This window comes from Saimiri boliviensis, chromosome 14 (genome assembly GCF_048565385.1).
Source record: "Saimiri boliviensis isolate mSaiBol1 chromosome 14, mSaiBol1.pri, whole genome shotgun sequence".
Classification (NCBI taxonomy): domain Eukaryota; kingdom Metazoa; phylum Chordata; class Mammalia; order Primates; family Cebidae; genus Saimiri; species Saimiri boliviensis.
The window spans coordinates 7,791,676-7,807,621 of NC_133462.1; the positions used below are offsets into that span (position 1 = coordinate 7,791,676).

At 51.9% G+C, this 15,946-nt stretch overlaps 1 protein-coding gene and 1 long non-coding RNA gene across 3 annotated transcripts; one reads left to right on the forward strand and one right to left on the reverse strand.

The window, feature by feature from the left end:
* Positions 1 to 317: 317 nt before the first annotated feature.
* LOC101040746 (napsin-A-like) lies at positions 318 to 12,849 on the forward strand. Its single transcript, XM_003940393.4, has 9 exons — positions 318 to 605; positions 7,655 to 7,796; positions 7,881 to 8,004; positions 8,188 to 8,306; positions 8,618 to 8,817; positions 11,207 to 11,329; positions 11,422 to 11,566; positions 12,241 to 12,339; positions 12,545 to 12,849. The coding sequence occupies exons 1-9, from the start codon at positions 490 to 492 to the stop codon at positions 12,770 to 12,772; spliced, it is 1,296 nt and encodes a 431-aa protein (XP_003940442.4). The 5' UTR covers positions 318 to 489; the 3' UTR covers positions 12,773 to 12,849.
* On the reverse strand, positions 10,049 to 15,644 carry LOC141581251 (uncharacterized). Of its 2 annotated transcripts, none has more exons than XR_012513790.1 (2): positions 15,443 to 15,644; positions 10,049 to 14,773 (listed from the first exon to the last, which is right to left on the reverse strand). It is a non-coding gene; the product is annotated as an uncharacterized LOC141581251 (long non-coding RNA). The 2 variants fall into 2 exon arrangements; XR_012513789.1 differs by having other exon boundaries at positions 15,431 to 15,644.
* Between the last annotated feature and the right edge of the window lie 302 nt (positions 15,645 to 15,946).

Here is a 15,946-nt window from a genome sequence, read left to right on the forward strand (position 1 = left end):
ACAAAAACAAGACCCAATGTTCTGCTGCTTACAAGAAATATACTTCACCTATAAATAAAATAATAAGAGTCTGGGTCCTGAGACTCAGGCGGTCCCACCTCACATGGCAGAGCAGGCTTACCATCCGTTCCACTCTCCCTTCCCCAGGCCCTTCACAAACACCTGCTGTCTCACTTGGCCAAGGAAACACTTGTGGTTAATGAATCTCAGAAAAGTGATGTGAAAGTGAGAAGTAAAAGTGACAGAGGCTAAAGGATGGGGGGTGGGAAGCAGTCCCAGCAGAGACCCCCCTCCTCCAAAGTAGGGAGTGAGGAGCACCCAGGCCACAGGATACAACTCTAGCTGACACTACACAAACACTCTGCACAAATCTTTAAAAACATCCTTGTCCCCCTGTGTCACCTGCTGAGGGATCTTGGGTCCTGATCACCGCCTGAACCTGGAGGTGGGGCATGAACAGGGCGGAGTCACAGCGGAAAGGAAACTAGGATGCCTGGGTCCACACCCAGGTCTGCAGTGATGTCTCCACCACCGCTGCTGCTGCCCCTGCTGCTGCTGCTGCTGCCTCTGCTGAATGTGGAGCCTGCTGAGGCCACACTGATCCGGTATGGTGACCCCATCTACCACCCCCAAACCTGGGAGGGATTCTCTGCCCTTTGTCCTTTAAGTCTGGAGCTTCTGGTTCAGTGATTCCCAAACCTGGTACCCAGGACCTTTGACTCTTCTTTCTTGGCATCCCAGGTCTCTAGAGTGGGCTCTCACCCAAGGGCTCCACTCTGACATCTCTTAAGATCAGAGCTCCCTTTTAAAATGGTTTTTTTTTTTTTTTTTTTTTTTTTTTTGAGACAGAGTCTTGCTCTGTGACCCAGGTGGGAGTGCAATAGCGCAATCTCAACTCACTGCAGCCTCTGCCTCCAAGGTTTACACAGCTGTCTACCTCAGCCTCCTGAGTAGCTGGCATGACAGCCAATTTTTTATATTTTTGGTAGAGATGGGGTATCACCATCTTGGCCAGGCTGGTCTTGAACTCCTGACCTCATGATCCATCTGTCTCAGCCTCCGAGAGTGCTGGGATTACAGGCATGAGCCACTGCGCCTGGCTTTAACATAATTCTTAAATTTTTATTTTTATTTTTTATTTTTGAAACGGAGTTTCGCTCTTGTTACCCAGGCTGGAGTGCAATGGCACGATTGAGTCTTGCTGTGTCACCCAGGCTGGAGCGCACTAGTGAAATCATGGTTCACTGCAACCTCAAACTCCTGTTCTCAAGCCATTCTCCCACCTCAGCTTCCCAAGTAGCTGGAACTACAGGCATGTGTCACCATGCTCAGCTAATTTTTAAAACTTTTTGTAAAAAGGAGGGCATCTCTGTGTTTCCCAAGCTGGTCTCCACCTCCTGGGCTCAAGCAATGCTCCCACCACAGCTTCCCAAAGTGCTGGGGTTACAGACATGAACTACCATGTCCAGCCCTGAGCCCTTTTAACTTCCAGATCCTCCACCACGGAGATTCTTGAGTGAGAAACCCTCTCCACCTTCTCTGGCCTTTCTGGAAGGCCTCTGTAGATCCCACTCTGAGCTCTGACGTTCAGGTACGGGGGTCTCCAGACATGTGACACCTTCCTTCCATCTTGGAGACCAAGGCATGTGATATTTAAACTAAGACTCCCCCACATTCACACCCTCCAAAGTGTTTAGGCCTCAAGAAGTCTATTTTTTGTCTGGCGGATCACGAGGTCAGGAGATAGAGAGCATCTTGGCTAACACAGTGAAACGCTGTCTCTACTAAAAAGTACAAGGCCGGGCGCGGTGGCTCAAGCCTGTAATCCCAGCACTTTGGGAGGCCGAGGTAGGTGGATCACAAGGTCGAGAGATCGAGACCAACCTGGTCAACATGGTGAAACCCCGTCTCTACTAAAAATACAAAAAATTAGCTGGGCATGGTGGCGTGTGCCTGTAATCCCAGCTACTCAGGAGGCTGAGGCAGGAGAATTGCCTGAACCCAGGAGGCGGAGGTTGCGGTGAGCCGAGATCGCGCCATTGCACTCGGAGCCTGGGTAACAAGAGCGAAACTCCGTCTCAAAAAAAAAAAAAAAAAAAAAAGTACAAAAAATTAGCCGGGCATGGTGGCACAAGCCTGTAATCCCAGCTACTCAGGAGGCTGGGGCAGGAGAATTGCTTGAACCTGGGAAGTGGAGGTTGCAGAGAGCTGAGATCACACCACTGCACTCCAGCCCGGGTGACAGAGTGAGACTCCACCTCGAAAAAAAATAAATCAGAGATTTGAATTTGAACTAGCCCTCTGAGTCTGGACTTGGCAAATGGTGAGCCTGCAGGTCAAATCCTGCCTGCTACTTCCCTTTTACAGATAAGCTCAAGGGAACCTAGGCCAGATGCAGTGGCTCATGCCTGTAACCCCAACACTTCTGGAGACCAGGAAGGAGGATTGCTTGAGGCCAAGAATTTGAGACGAGCCTGGGCAACTTAGCAAGAACCTATCTCTACTAAAAATGAAAAAAAATTAGCTGGATGTAGTGGCACATGCCTGTGGTCCCAGCTACTTGGCAGGCTGAGGCAAGATGATCTTTTTTTTTTTTTTTTTTTTTTACGTTGTCTTGCTCTGTTGTCCGGGCTGGAGTGCAGTGGCGCGGTCTCAGCTCATTGCAACCTCTGCCTCCCAGGTTGAAGCAATTCTCCAGCCTTGAGAGAATCCTCCTCCTGAGGAGCTGGGATTACAGGCACGTGCCACCACACCTGGCTAATTTCTTATTTTTTCAGTAGAGACGGCGTTTCACCATGTTGGCCAGGCTGATGTCGAACTCCTGACCATGCGATCTGCGCCCCCTCAGCCTCCCAAAGTACAGGATTACAAGTGTGAGCTACTGTGCCCGTCCCTTCAAGACAGTCTTTGAGCTCAGGAGTCTGAGACTGCAGTAAGCCACAATCATGCCTTTGCTCTCCAGCCTGGGCAACAGAGTGACACCCTGCCTCTAAAAAAACTAGAGTGCATACTCACTCATTTCCATATTGTCTGTCCTCGGCGGCTGCTTTCACGGTATCTTGACAGAGTTGAGTAGTTACACAGACTGTGAGGCCTGCAAACCCAAAGATTTGCCCAACACCACTGCTGTAGGTGATTCTGAGTCATGCCAAAGTTTGAGAATGACTGGAATAGACAGCTACTCCCTCCTTTTGTTTTTAGATGGAGTCTCGCTCTGTCGCCAGGCTGGAGTACAGTGGCGTGATCTCGGCTCACTGCAAACCCCGCTTCCTGGATTCTTCTGCCTCAGCCTCTTGAGTAGCTGGGACTACAGACGCATGCCACCACGCCTGGCTAATTTTTATATTTTCAGTAGAGACGGAGTTTCACCATCTTGGCCAGGCTGGTCTCAAACTCCTGACATCGTAACCCCCCCACACCTAGGCTTCCCAAAGTGCTGGGATTACAGGCATGAGCCACCATGCCTGGCAGCTACTCCCTCCTTACAGGCCCAGTGGGATTCCATTCTATGTACATTCCAAAGCAGAACTCAGCTGTACCCATTCCTGGCCATTGTAACCACCCAAGTTTTTTTTTTTTTTTTTCCTGCTGCCCAGGTGCAGCCAATTTATCAAGATAAGAAAATTGCAATAGAGAAAGAGCTTCATTCACACAGAGCCACTGGCTGAACAGGAGACCAGGGTTTTATTATTACTTAAATCAGAAGTGGGCATGGTGGCTCACACCTGTAATCCCAGCACTTTGGGAGGCCCAGGCAGGCAGATCACATGAGGTCAGCAGTCTGAGACCAGCCTGGCCAACATGGTGAAACCCCGTCTCCACTAAAAGTATAAAAATTAGCTGGCATGGTGGTGGGCACCTGTAATCCCAGCTATCTGGGAGGCTGAGGCAGGAGAATCACTTGAACCCAGGGGGTGGAGGTGGCAGTGAGCCAGGATCACGCCACTGCACTCCAGCCTGGGCAACAGAGCAAGACTCTGTCTCAAAAACAAACAAACAAAAAAAAAAAACCCAGTACATATTCTCAGTTCTTTGTCAGTCTGAGTGGTGAAACAAGGTTTCTCACTCCTGACATTTGTATTTCTCTGGTGACTCTCGATGACATCTTTCCATGTATTTAGAACTTATTTGTACTTCGTTTGCAAATTCTGTCCTTCGTTCATTTTCCTAAAGACCGTCAAGAACTGTGAAGTTAGTTTGCCATAGTTTCATGGCTGCTCATAGAAGACCCGAGACTCCCAAGTCAGAGACGAAGGGCAGTTTATTACTCCCAGCAATCGTAGTAGCAAGAGTATTAGGATTTGTGCTAGTTTTTCCTTTCTTGTTTTTTTTTTTTTTTTTTTTTTTTTTTTTTTTTGGTTTCTTTTTTGAGACAGGGTCTTGCTCTGTGGCTCAGGCTGGAGTGCAGTGGCATGATTAGAGCTCACTGTAACCTTGAATTCCTGGGCCTCCCAAGTAGCTTGGACTACAGGCATGTGCCATCAGACCTGGCTGACTTCCTTATTCTTTGTAGAGACAGGGTCTCATTATGTTGTCCAGGCTGGTCTCAAACTCCTGGCCTCAAGCAGTCCTCCCACCTTGGCCTCTCCAGGTGCTGGGACTACAGGCATGAGCCACCACACCTGGCCCCTTTCTCTAAGCCCGTTTCCACAGGGTGAAATGAAGAAGGCCAGATGATACCTACACGTGCACTGCAGTGCATGATATTAATAGAACAACCCTGAGCATAGAGAACTTAAATCTTTTATATGCATCATAGGTCTGCCTTCCCTTTGCTCTAGAAGGAGACACTCTCTCTCTCTCTCTCTTTTTTTCTGAGATGAAGTGTTGCCCCGTCACCCAGGCTGGAGTGCAATGGCATGATCTTGGCTCACTGCAACCTCCGCCTCCCAGGTTCAAGCAATTCTCCTGCCTCAGCCTCCCAACTAGGTGGGAATACAGGCACTCACAACCACGCCCAGCTAGTTTTTTGTATTTTTAGTAGAGATGGGGTTTTACCATGCTTGGTCTTGAACTCCTGACCTCATGATCTGCCCACTTTGGCCTTCCAAAGTACTGGGATTACAGGTGTGAGCCACCGTGCCTGGCCAGGAGACACTATGTCTCTTCTAAGACCGTTCACTAAACAAAATCCTTCAAAAGACAAGTCTGGACAAAGGCAGTCAGTGTTCTGCAGTCACGTGAGAGACCCATGAAAAACTGTCTCCCAAAATCAGGTTGTTTATATCATTGTTATTTATTTATAGAAGCTCTTTGCATATTAGCAATAATATTGCTATACAACTTATAATTATTTACCCCTTGTGTTTATTTGCAGCTTTGTGTGTGTATGTAGAGGGGAAGTACAAAGGTTTAAAATTAATTTAATTAATTAATTTTTTTTAGATATAGGGTCTTGCTTTGTTGCTTAGGCTGGAGTGCAGTGGCAAAATCATAGCTCACTGTAGCCTTGGACTCCTGGGCTCAACCAATCCTCCTGCTTCAGCCTCCCAAGAAGCTGGGACTACAGGTGTGCACCACCATGCATAGCTAATTGTTAAAACTTTTTTTCCTTTCTTTCTTTTTTTTTTTCTTTTGTAACAGAGTTTCACTCTTGTTACCCAGGCTGGAGGGCAGTGGTGTGATTTTGGCTCACTGCAACCTCCACTTCCGGGGTTCAGCAATTCTCCTGCCTCAGCCTCCTGAGTAGCTGGGATTACAGGCATTTACCACCACACCGACTAATTTTTGTATTTTTAGTAGAGATGGGGTTTCACCATGTTGGTCAGGCTGGTCTCAAACTCCTGACCTCAGGTGATCCGCCTGGCTTGGCCTCCCAAAGTGCTGAGATTACAGGTGTGAGCCATCATGCCCAGCCTAATTGTTAAAACTTTTAATAAAGATGAGAGTCTTGATATGTGGGGTGCTGGGACTACAGGTGTTATTTATTTAGATACAATTATTTATTTATTTAGATACAGGATCTCACCCTGTTGCCAGAAGGGAGCGCAGTGGCACGATATCGGCTCAGTCCAACCTCTGCTTCCCAGGCTCAAGACATCCTCGCATCTCATTCTCCTGAGTAGCTGGGATTAGCATGGTGGCACATGCCTGGCTAATTTTTATATTTTTAGTAGAGATGGGTTTTCACCATGTTGCCCAGGCTGGTCTTGAATTCCTGAGCTCAAGTGATCTGCCTGCTTTGGCCTCCCACAGTGCTGGGATTATAGGCGTGAGCCCTGGCGCCCAGCCAACAGGTGTCATTTTTGAGTCACATTTATTAATATTTTCCCCCATAATTTGTGATCCTGCCTTCATATTTAGAAAAGCTGTCCGCTTTCCAGAATTAAAACATTTTACTTGCCTCTACGTTTTTTTTTTTTTTTTTGAGACAGGGTTTTGCTCAGGCGAGAGTGCAGTGGCATGATCTCAGCTCACTGCAACCTCCACTTTCCAGGCTCAAATGATCCTCCCACCTCAGCCTCCCAAGTAGCTGTGACTAAAGGTTCGTGCCACTACACCCAGCTAATTTTTGTATTTTTGCAGAGATGGGTTTTCGCCATGTTGTCCAGGCTGGTCTCAAACTCTCGGCTGATCAATCTGTTGCCTCGGTCTCCCAAAGTGCTCTTATAATTTTACTTTTCCCATTAAGTATTTGATATCTCAGATGTATTTTAGTGTAAAGAGTGAAATTAATATTTGATGCTTACATTTTTACCCCAAGGGTGGGGAAGGTAGTCTCCAACCTCGTGAACTGAAGCATGCCGGGGCCACCATTGTGGGGTTTTGCAAAGGTTAGGTTTTATGTTAGGGTCTTAGGAAAGCTTTGAGAATGTCAATTCCAGCTGGGTGAGGTGGCTGACACCTGTAATCCCAGCACTTCAGGAGGCCAAAGCATCTGAGGTCAGGAGTTCAAGACCAGCCTGACCAACACGGAGAAACCCCGTCTCTGATAAAAACACAAAATTAAGGCCGGGCGCGGTGGCTCAAGCCTGTAATCCTAGCACTTTGGGAGGCCGAGACGGGTGGATCACAAGGTCAAGAGATCGAGACCATCCCGGTCAACATAGTGAAACCCCGTCTCTACTAAAAAAATACAAAAAATTAGCTGGGCATGGTGGCACGTGCCTGTAATCCCAGCTACTCAGGAGGCTGAGGCAGGAGAATTGCCTGAACCCAGGAGGCGGAGGTTGCGGTGAGCTGAGATCGCGCCATTGCACTCCAGCCTGGGTAAAAAGAGCGAAACTCCATCTAAAAAAAAAAAAATTAGTCAGGTGTGGTGGTGCATGCCTGTAATCACAGCTACTTGGGATGCTGAGGCAGGAGAACTGCTTGAACCCAGAATAACAACAGCGAAACTCCATTTCAAAGAAAAAAGAGAGAATGTCAGTTACCTGGGAATGGCTTATTTTAAGGACTTGGATACTGTTGAGAAGTTCTGTTTGGGACGGTTTGCTCCTTAAAGTCTTTGGGGATCTTTTGTAGGTAGGAAAGCTTTCATGGCATCTTTGCCAGGGTTTCCTGGAGGTGGTTATTGCAGGGTTTCTGGTACTGACTCTTATTGTGGCGCCTCGGAGATGCTGAACTTGTCATCATGTCCTGTTTGGGTAAGTCTATTATAGAGGGTCTCCAGGAAGGGCAGCCTCCTAACTCTCAACATCTTCTTACCCTACAGCATCCCTCTTCGTCGAGTCCACCCCGGACGCAGGACCCTGAACCTGCTGAGGGGATGGGGAAAACCAGCAAAACTCCCCAGGTTGGGGGCCCCATCCCCTGGGCACAAGCCGGGCTTCGTGCCTCTCTCCAAATTCCTAGATGTGAGTCACAGCCCCACAGAGCCCTCACCCCAGTGCCCTCAAGTCAAACTCTTCATTGACTCTCTCTCCTCTTTTTTTCATCAGGCCCAGTATTTTGGGGAAATTGGGCTTGGAACGCCTCCACAAAACTTCACTGTCGCCTTTGACACTGGCTCCTCCAACCTCTGGGTCCCATCCAAGAGATGCCACTTATCCAGTGTGCCCTGCTGTGAGCTTCTATGCAAGAGAATAAGGCTGAATGGGGGTGAAGGGAGGAGGCAGGGCTGGACCTCAGCTTTCCACAGGTTTTGGAGAAACCGTTCTTTTCTGACACCCTCAAAGGTCAGGTCAAAGGGGAAGAAGGCATTGGGAAGGCTCCCCTCCCCCAGTGACACCTCTGACTTCTGCCTAGGGTTCCACCACCGCTTCGATCCCAAAGCCTCCAGCTCCTTCCGGCCCAATGGGACCAAGTTTGCCATTCAATATGGAACTGGGCGGGTAGATGGAATCCTGAGTGAGGACAAGCTGACTGTACGTGATCTTTGACTCCAGGAAGCCATGAGCCTGGGAGAACCCCATTGTCTAAGATCATCTGGCTTAGGGAGGGACTTGAGGTGGAGGGGCTTCCGGAGCAGATGGATGGGGCTTCTCAAGGGGGGGGAGGAGTTCCTGGGTGAAGCGGTAGGAATTCTCTCAAGTCCAGAGGCAAAGCTTGCCAAGCAGGAGGGTTTGGGTCCAGATGTCTCCAGACCTGGAATTCATGCCTTGGTTTGAAAGACCTCAGGACATGTGGGTTATTCTCCTCCCAAAAGTAACTGACCCTAAATTCAACCCTCCCCTAGATTGGTGGAATCAAGGGTGCATCAGTGATTTTTGGGGAAGCTCTGTGGGAATCCAGCCTGGTCTTCACTGTGTCCCGCCCCGATGGGATATTGGGCCTCGGTTTTCCCGTTCTGGCTGTGGAAGGAGTTCGGCCCCCGCTGGATGTCCTGGTGGAGCAGGGACTACTGGATAAGCCTGTCTTCTTCTTTTACCTCAACAGGTACTGGGGCGGGTCCTATCCCCAAGAAGGAAGTGAGGCTTCCTTCAGGAAGTGTCTTACTCCATAGGGAAAGCCGCAGTTTGCAGTTTGGGAGCCGTGGCTCATGCCTGTAATGCCAGCACTTTGCATAGATAGGCAGATAGATCACCTGAGGTCAGGAGTTCCAGACCAGCCTGGCCAACATGGTGAAAACCCGTCTCTACTAAAGACACAAAAATTAGGCCGGGCGCGGTGGCTCAAGCCTGTAATCCCAGCACTTTGGGAGGCCGAGGCGGGTGGATCACAAGGTCGAGAGATCGAGACCATCCTGGTCAACAAGGTGAAACCCCGTCTCTACTAAAAATACAAAAAATTAGCTGGGCATGGTGGTGTGTGCCTGTAATCCCAGCTACTCAGGAGGCTGAGGCAGGAGAATTGCTTGAACCCAGGAGGCGGAGGTTGCGGTGAGCCGAGATCGCGCCATTGCACTCCAGCCTGGGTAACAAGAGTGAAACTCCGTCTCTAAAAAAAAAAAAAAAAAAAAGATACAAAAATTAGTCAGGCGTGGTGGCATGCACCTGTAATCCCAGCTACTCTGGAGACTAGGCAAGAAAATCGCTTGAATCTGGGAGGTGGAGGCTGCAGTGAACCAAGATTGCACCACTGTTCTCCAGCCTGAGTGACAGAGAGTCTGTCTTAAAAAAAAAAAAAAAAAAATTGCAACCTTCATTCAGGAGGTAGTCACCTAACAGAAGAAACACCTCAACCCTATTCATAAGTCCTAGAGTTTAAGTGATAATTTAAGACGTACTGAAGAAACTCACCATCGGTTCAATATACTGTTTCAAAATCAAACTAGAATTTTTTTTTTCTTTTTGGAGGGTGTCTCACTCTGTCAACCAGGCTGGAGTGCAATGGTGTGGTCTCAGCTCACTGCAACCTCTGCCTCCTGGGTACAATTGACTCTCCCTCCTCAGCCTCTTGAGTAGCTGGGACTACAGGTGCTTGCCAGCACGTCTGGCTAATTTTTGTGTTTTTCATAGAAATGAGGTTTCATTCTGTTGGCCAGGCTGGTCTTGAACTCCTGATCTCATGATCCACCTGCCTCAGCCTCCCAAAATGCTGAGATTACAGGCGTGAGCCACTGTGCCCGACCAAACTAGGAAATTCTATGTGCCACCAACCAAATACTCAGCAACCTTCTCTTCACCATTAAGAGAGCTCATATCCCATTTAAGAACACTGACTGAAGTCAGGAATTGCCTGATTTAATTCAGGAAGCCCCACCAACTGGGAGGAAGTTCAATCTTATGCTCAGAAGTCCCACCCACCATCCAAGAATTCTTCACTTTACTTCCTGGAGGGCCATCACACACAGTCCTATGCCCACTGGGTTACTCTGACATCCAACCCATTCAAGAAATCCCGTCTAGCTCTTGGTAGATCTCACAAACATATCTTCCAGGAAGTTCCCATCTCCATTCCCATCATTCTCAGTCAGAACAGGAAGTCTAACACATTCTCTAGATAGTGTTAAATGCACACTCTGAAGGAAGAGACCACCTAAACAGGCTTTTTACGAGTAACATGGCTGTTTACCCACCGGGTGTGGGCACGTTGAGTCTGAAAAGAGAGTCAGTGGAGGGCGGTGGGATAGGAGTTGGTTTTATAGGTTTGGGGTAGGCAGTGGAAAGTTACAGAAGTTACAGTTCAGGGCGGTTTTTGCAAGCTGGGAGGGGGTCGTAGGGTCTGGAGTCATGAGATTGACCAAGGTTGGTTACAAAGTCCAGTTGCCTTATCAGTTGAGGTGGAAATAAGGAACAATAGAAGAATGTCTCAAAGTCAATTAGGAGTCGCAGGGGTTAGTCATTTTCCCCCTTTTCGTGGTTTTCCAGTTACTTCAGACTTTCTAGTTCCAGGAACTCATCTGGAGTGTACGTGCAGGTCACAGAGGTTACCATGCCATCCGTGGCACAGTTGGCCTAAAAGACGTTACAGATACCACAACAGGCAATTCAGAAAGTCTTTCCGGCTTCCCAGGAAGCCACCACACTCCTGCACAAGTCACATCTTCAAGAGCCAATTCTGAGACTTCTTCCCTGGTCTGCTTGATTACTATGATATTCAGCTCAGGAAATTCCCCCAAAAGCTCTACCTTCCACAGCCAAATGAAGTCTCTTCTCCACTTCAGGCAGTACTCATCATCCTAAAGTCCTAACTTCAATCAAGACAAGCACCATCTCCCTTCATTTCTTGTTTCCAGTCTCAACATCTAGGCCCTGACTGTATTCCCCTCCCCAACCCAAAACCCCTAAACTGACCCAATTGGCAGGAAGTCCCATCCCTGGCCATTGCTAGGGCTGGCAGGGGGAGGGCCAGTGATACTGACCTCTATGCTCTGCCCCTGCAGGGACCCTGAAGTGGCTGATGGAGGAGAGCTGGTCCTGGGGGGCTCAGACCCGGCACACTACATCCCACCCCTCACCTTTGTGCCAGTCACAGTCCCTGCCTACTGGCAGATCCACATGGAGCGGTGAGGGTCTTAGTCTCCTGGGTCTGGAGCTGGAGGCTGGGGGCCTGGACTCCTAGCAGCCTGCCTCTAATGACTGCCTCCTCCCCTCTCAGTGTGAAGGTGGGCTCAGAGCTGACTCTCTGTGCCCGGGGCTGTGCTGCCATCCTGGATACGGGCACACCTGTCATCATAGGACCTGCCGAGGAGATCCGGGCCCTGCATAAAGCCATTGGGGGACTCCCCTTGCTGGCAGGGGCGGTGAGGTTACAGTCTCTGGTGGGTGTGTCCTGGGGAAGATGATGGCAGTTTGATGACGAACACTGGGGCCTGAGGGTGGGAAGCAGGTAGCTAGGGCGTATCCAGGACAGAGGGGACTGGGCTGCTGCTGCTGCTTCTTTTTTTTTTCTTTGAGACAGGAGTTTTGCTCTTGTTGCCCAGGGTTGAAGCGATTCTCCTGGCTCAGCCTCCCAAGTAGCTGGGATTACAGGTGCCCATCACCACGTCCAGCTAATTATTTTTGTATTTTTAGTAGAGACGGGTTTTCACCATGTCGGCCAGGCTGGCCTCAAACTCCTGACCTCAGGTGATCCACCCACCCCGGCCTCCCAAAGTGCTGGGATTGCAGTCATGAGACACCGCGCCCCGCCAAGGGACTGGGCTTCTTAAGTGACATGCTGGAGAGTGGTGGGAAGAAGCAAAGATACTTCCCAAGTGTCTATGCTGAGTGGCTCAGTGGATGGTGAAGCAGAGGTGGGAGTGGGGGTGGGTGGAAGATGATAATGCAGTTTTGTTTGGGACTAGATGAGAGAAGCCTAGGCAACAGAGCTGTCCACACACGGTGCTGAATACCCAGGTGCTCCATACGTACATTACAGACAGGATTTGAGCAGAGCAGGAATCTCTCATCTTAACTTGTTCCTCTTCTTCCCCAGTACATCATCCGGTGCTCAGAAATCCCAAAGCTCCCCACAGTCTCCCTGTTCCTTGGGGGGGTCTGGTTTAATCTCACGGCCCAGGATTACGTCATTCAGGTAGGTGTCCGTCACCACGACGCCACAGTGATGTAGCATGCCTGGGGTTGAGAGGGTGGAGCTGGGACTTAGTCATCACTAGGACGGGAAGGGGCCACAGAATCATCTGTTGTCCCCGGGGTTGGGGACGGAGGGAGCACAGACTCCCGGGGAAATGGTGGTCCCTGAGGCCGCGACACCCAGTTGCCGCCTTGCTGCCGTGCAGTTTGTTCAGGGTGACTTCCGCTTCTGCTTGTCCGGCTTCCGGGGTTTGGACATCCCTTCGCCTCCCGGACCCATGTGGATCCTCGGCGACGTCTTCTTGGGGGCGTATGTGGCCGTCTTCGACCGCGGGGACATGAAGAGCGGCGCCCGAGTGGGGCTGGCGCGTGCGCGCACTCGCGGAGCTGACCTCCGAGGGGGCCAGACGGCTCAGGCGCGGTTCCACGGGTGACGCCCAGGCGTTGCGCATGCGCAGCGGGTAGCAACGCTAACGCTACTCAATAAAATCCAGTATTTCCATTGAACAAACCTGCCTAGGTTGCTTCTTTTCCGAGCATACTTTTTGAAGAGAAAACTTTGTGCACGGACCCACGGAGTTGAGGAAGAGAAGGAGGCAAAGAGTATCATCCCTTTTCTCCAGGGCGCACTTTGTTGAGGGTCTTGTACTACGAGTCCCATGAAGCCCCTCGCCTATGCTGCCTTTCGTCAAAGCCTCCCGGCGCCCCGGAGCATCACGGTTGTTGTAGTCCACGCCGTGGTCACGCCCTAACGGGGGCGGGCGCAGCCACAACATGCGTGGGAGGCGACGGGTCGCGACGGCAGCGACAGGTGGCAGTGGGGGGGTGGCTGTAATTGGTACGGGTTTACCAGTTCTTGTTCTAAGGGGCGGGGATAGCATTCCCTCGGACCTCATCTCCTGTTTCTCCTCTCTCTCTTGGGATTTTAAGGACCCCGGGGTCCGCCATAAAGGCGGAGCTTGAAGTCCCTGGGCTGGGGGAGCGGTGCTGCCCCTCCTCCGGCGCTGATGTCACTCCCCCCTCCGCAGCCTCTTGCTGCCCAGAGCTGCCGGGGCTGGGTGACCCCTCCCCCTATCTCGAGTCCCGGATTCCCCCATCCCCGCCTCGCCTCGACTTGGGGTGAGTACGGGGGAGGGGGCGAAGGCTCAGGGTCCGGGGGCGGTAAGACAGCCCGAATCCTAGTTTTGGAGGCGGGGGACTTGGGATCTAGGGACCCAAAGATTATAGCGGAGAGATTCCCCTCGACTCTGAGCTTTTGGGGGCTAAGGTATTTGCAGCGTCTTGGGGGAGGAAGGATCGTAGGCAGGAAGTCCTCACATTTTCAGCCTTGGGGTCCGGAGACCAAGGCTCCGAATGGAACCGGCGGAGGAATAAGGAAGGGGTCCTAGAAGTCAGGGAGGGGAAGACTCTTCCCCACTTCCAGGGCCTGGTGACGGGAGATGGGAGTTGGAGCTTTCAGGAATTTTGTGCCTCGAGGGCCTGGGAACGGATAGGGGAGGAGCAGGGGTGGGAAAAGGAACTGAAAACGCGGACAGACGTTGGCCTCTCCCCTCCTGGTGTCCCTAGTCAAGAGTCGAGGCTACTTCCTGGTCTGTGAACACAGCTGAGTGTCCAGTATTTGGAGCCCTCATGATGTTTCCAGAAGCCCCCCCTCCTCTCTAATGGGTGGGTGGAGACTCCAGGCTCACACATCCTCCCACAGACCCTGGTGGGGTCTATGGAGGGCCTTGAGGGAATACCGGTATCCAAGTTTCCCAGGGCCTGATGGAGCGTGGACCAGCCTGCTATACCAGCCCGCTGCCTCTTCCCCTCCCATGGCCTCTAATCCTGAGTCGCATCGCCCCTTGCTCCTTATTCCAGTCCCTTTCCCCCACAGCCCCTGCCTTCTCCCATACCTTCTGACCTCTGCAAAAAAAAACGCTGATTTGGTCACTTGATCCTGTGCCTGGCTTCTGTCTAAAGCAGAAGGGAAAAGCAGGGTTGAGGGGAGAACGTGGAGGAGGAAGGCTGACCCAGCTCCTTACCTAGCCTCTAGTACATACCCAGCCCCTGCGCTCGCCCCCCCGACCGCACCTCCAATTGCCCAGGAGCCTCACCCAGCCCCAGCTCAGTCCATCACCTCAGGATTCGCTGCTTCTGCCTGGCGGTGCACCAGAATTCGGGGCAGGAAGGGGTGGGAAGTACCTGTCTTTTCTCTGCCCTCGTGGGTCTCATCAGAAGCTGGAGGACATGGTGGATTGGTGCAGTGGAGAGCCCTGGGTCTGGGGAGTGAGGGCAACGACCTTCCTGAGCGGCAGGACAGGCCCCACTTCTGCAACTCTCTCTGCAGTGACGCAGTCCCAGCCAGGACGGGGATTAGAGGGGGTGATGGGGGTGCTGAAAGGGATGGAGACCCAAAGAAAGGGGGACAGGGTCCCCAAGAAGTAGACAGAAACCTAGAACGAGAGAGCAAGAGACCCAGAAGACGGTGAAACATAGGAATAGAGACCCAGGGAGGGGACAGAGAGAGCGTGAAAGGGCAGAGACTTAGAGGGAGGGAGAAGGACAGAAAGCCAGCAAGAGAAAGAGCAGAGACAGAGGGGGAAAAGGGACGGAAGAGGGGGAAATACACTAGAGCCGGGGAGAGGGAGGGGAAGGGGAAAGAGGCTGTCGGAGAACAAGGAAACAGACTCCGGTGAAAGGGCACAGACCCAGAGAGGAGGCAGGACAGAGCGGGGTGCGGTGGGGGGGATAGAGGACAGGGGCACAAAAAGAGGGACAAAGACCTAGGAAGTGGGGTACGGAGCCCCAGACAGAGAGACACACCCCTGAGAAAATGGTACAAAGACCAAGAGAAAGAGACTCGGGGGAGCTGGGGTGGGGGCGGGGACTGAGACACCGGGGAGGAGAGACTGAGGCCTAGAGAAAAGAGGGGCAAAGACTCAAAAGGAGGGGGACGGAATCAGAGACCCAGAAGGAGGGCCGACTTACAAACGAGGGGTGGGGACAGAGACGACGGCACAAACACTCAGAGAAGGGAGAAAAAGAGACACCAAGAGACCCAGAAACGGGAGCGGGGGCGGGGCGGGGCGGGGTGGGGAGGCGATACGAACCGGCCGCCGCACCTGCAGCGGGAGGCGGAGGGCCAGGAACTGTGCGGCCCGCGGGCGCCCGCAGCCCCCTGACCCGCCCTCTTCATCCCGCAGGCGCCGCCTCCTCCCTCCGCAGCCCCAGCCGCAGCCGCTGGCCCCGCCCCAGCCCCCTGCGCCTGCGCCTGCGCCCTGCTTCCCGGAGCTTAGGACCGCCCAGAGGGCGGTCCCTTTCCAGGCCCCGCCCCCAATCCACCACCCTCTTCCCCCAACCTGGCCTCTCAGACTCCTAGCCCACCCCATTTTTTACTGGTCCTGCCTATTGCCTTAGTCTTGACGGTTCTTCCTAGCGCTTTTGCCTATCCCCTCTCCCGTCCTCTTTGCCTCCCTGCATGACCCCTCCTCACCAGTCCTCCTCTATCCTCGGTCCTCCAATCTGCAGTCCGCGGTGCAGCCTACGTCGGTGCCGCCTCGCCCTTTGAGGACCCCGTGACCTTTAGGCAGTGCCCTCTCCCAGGTCCTCTGATCCCCAAGACTCCC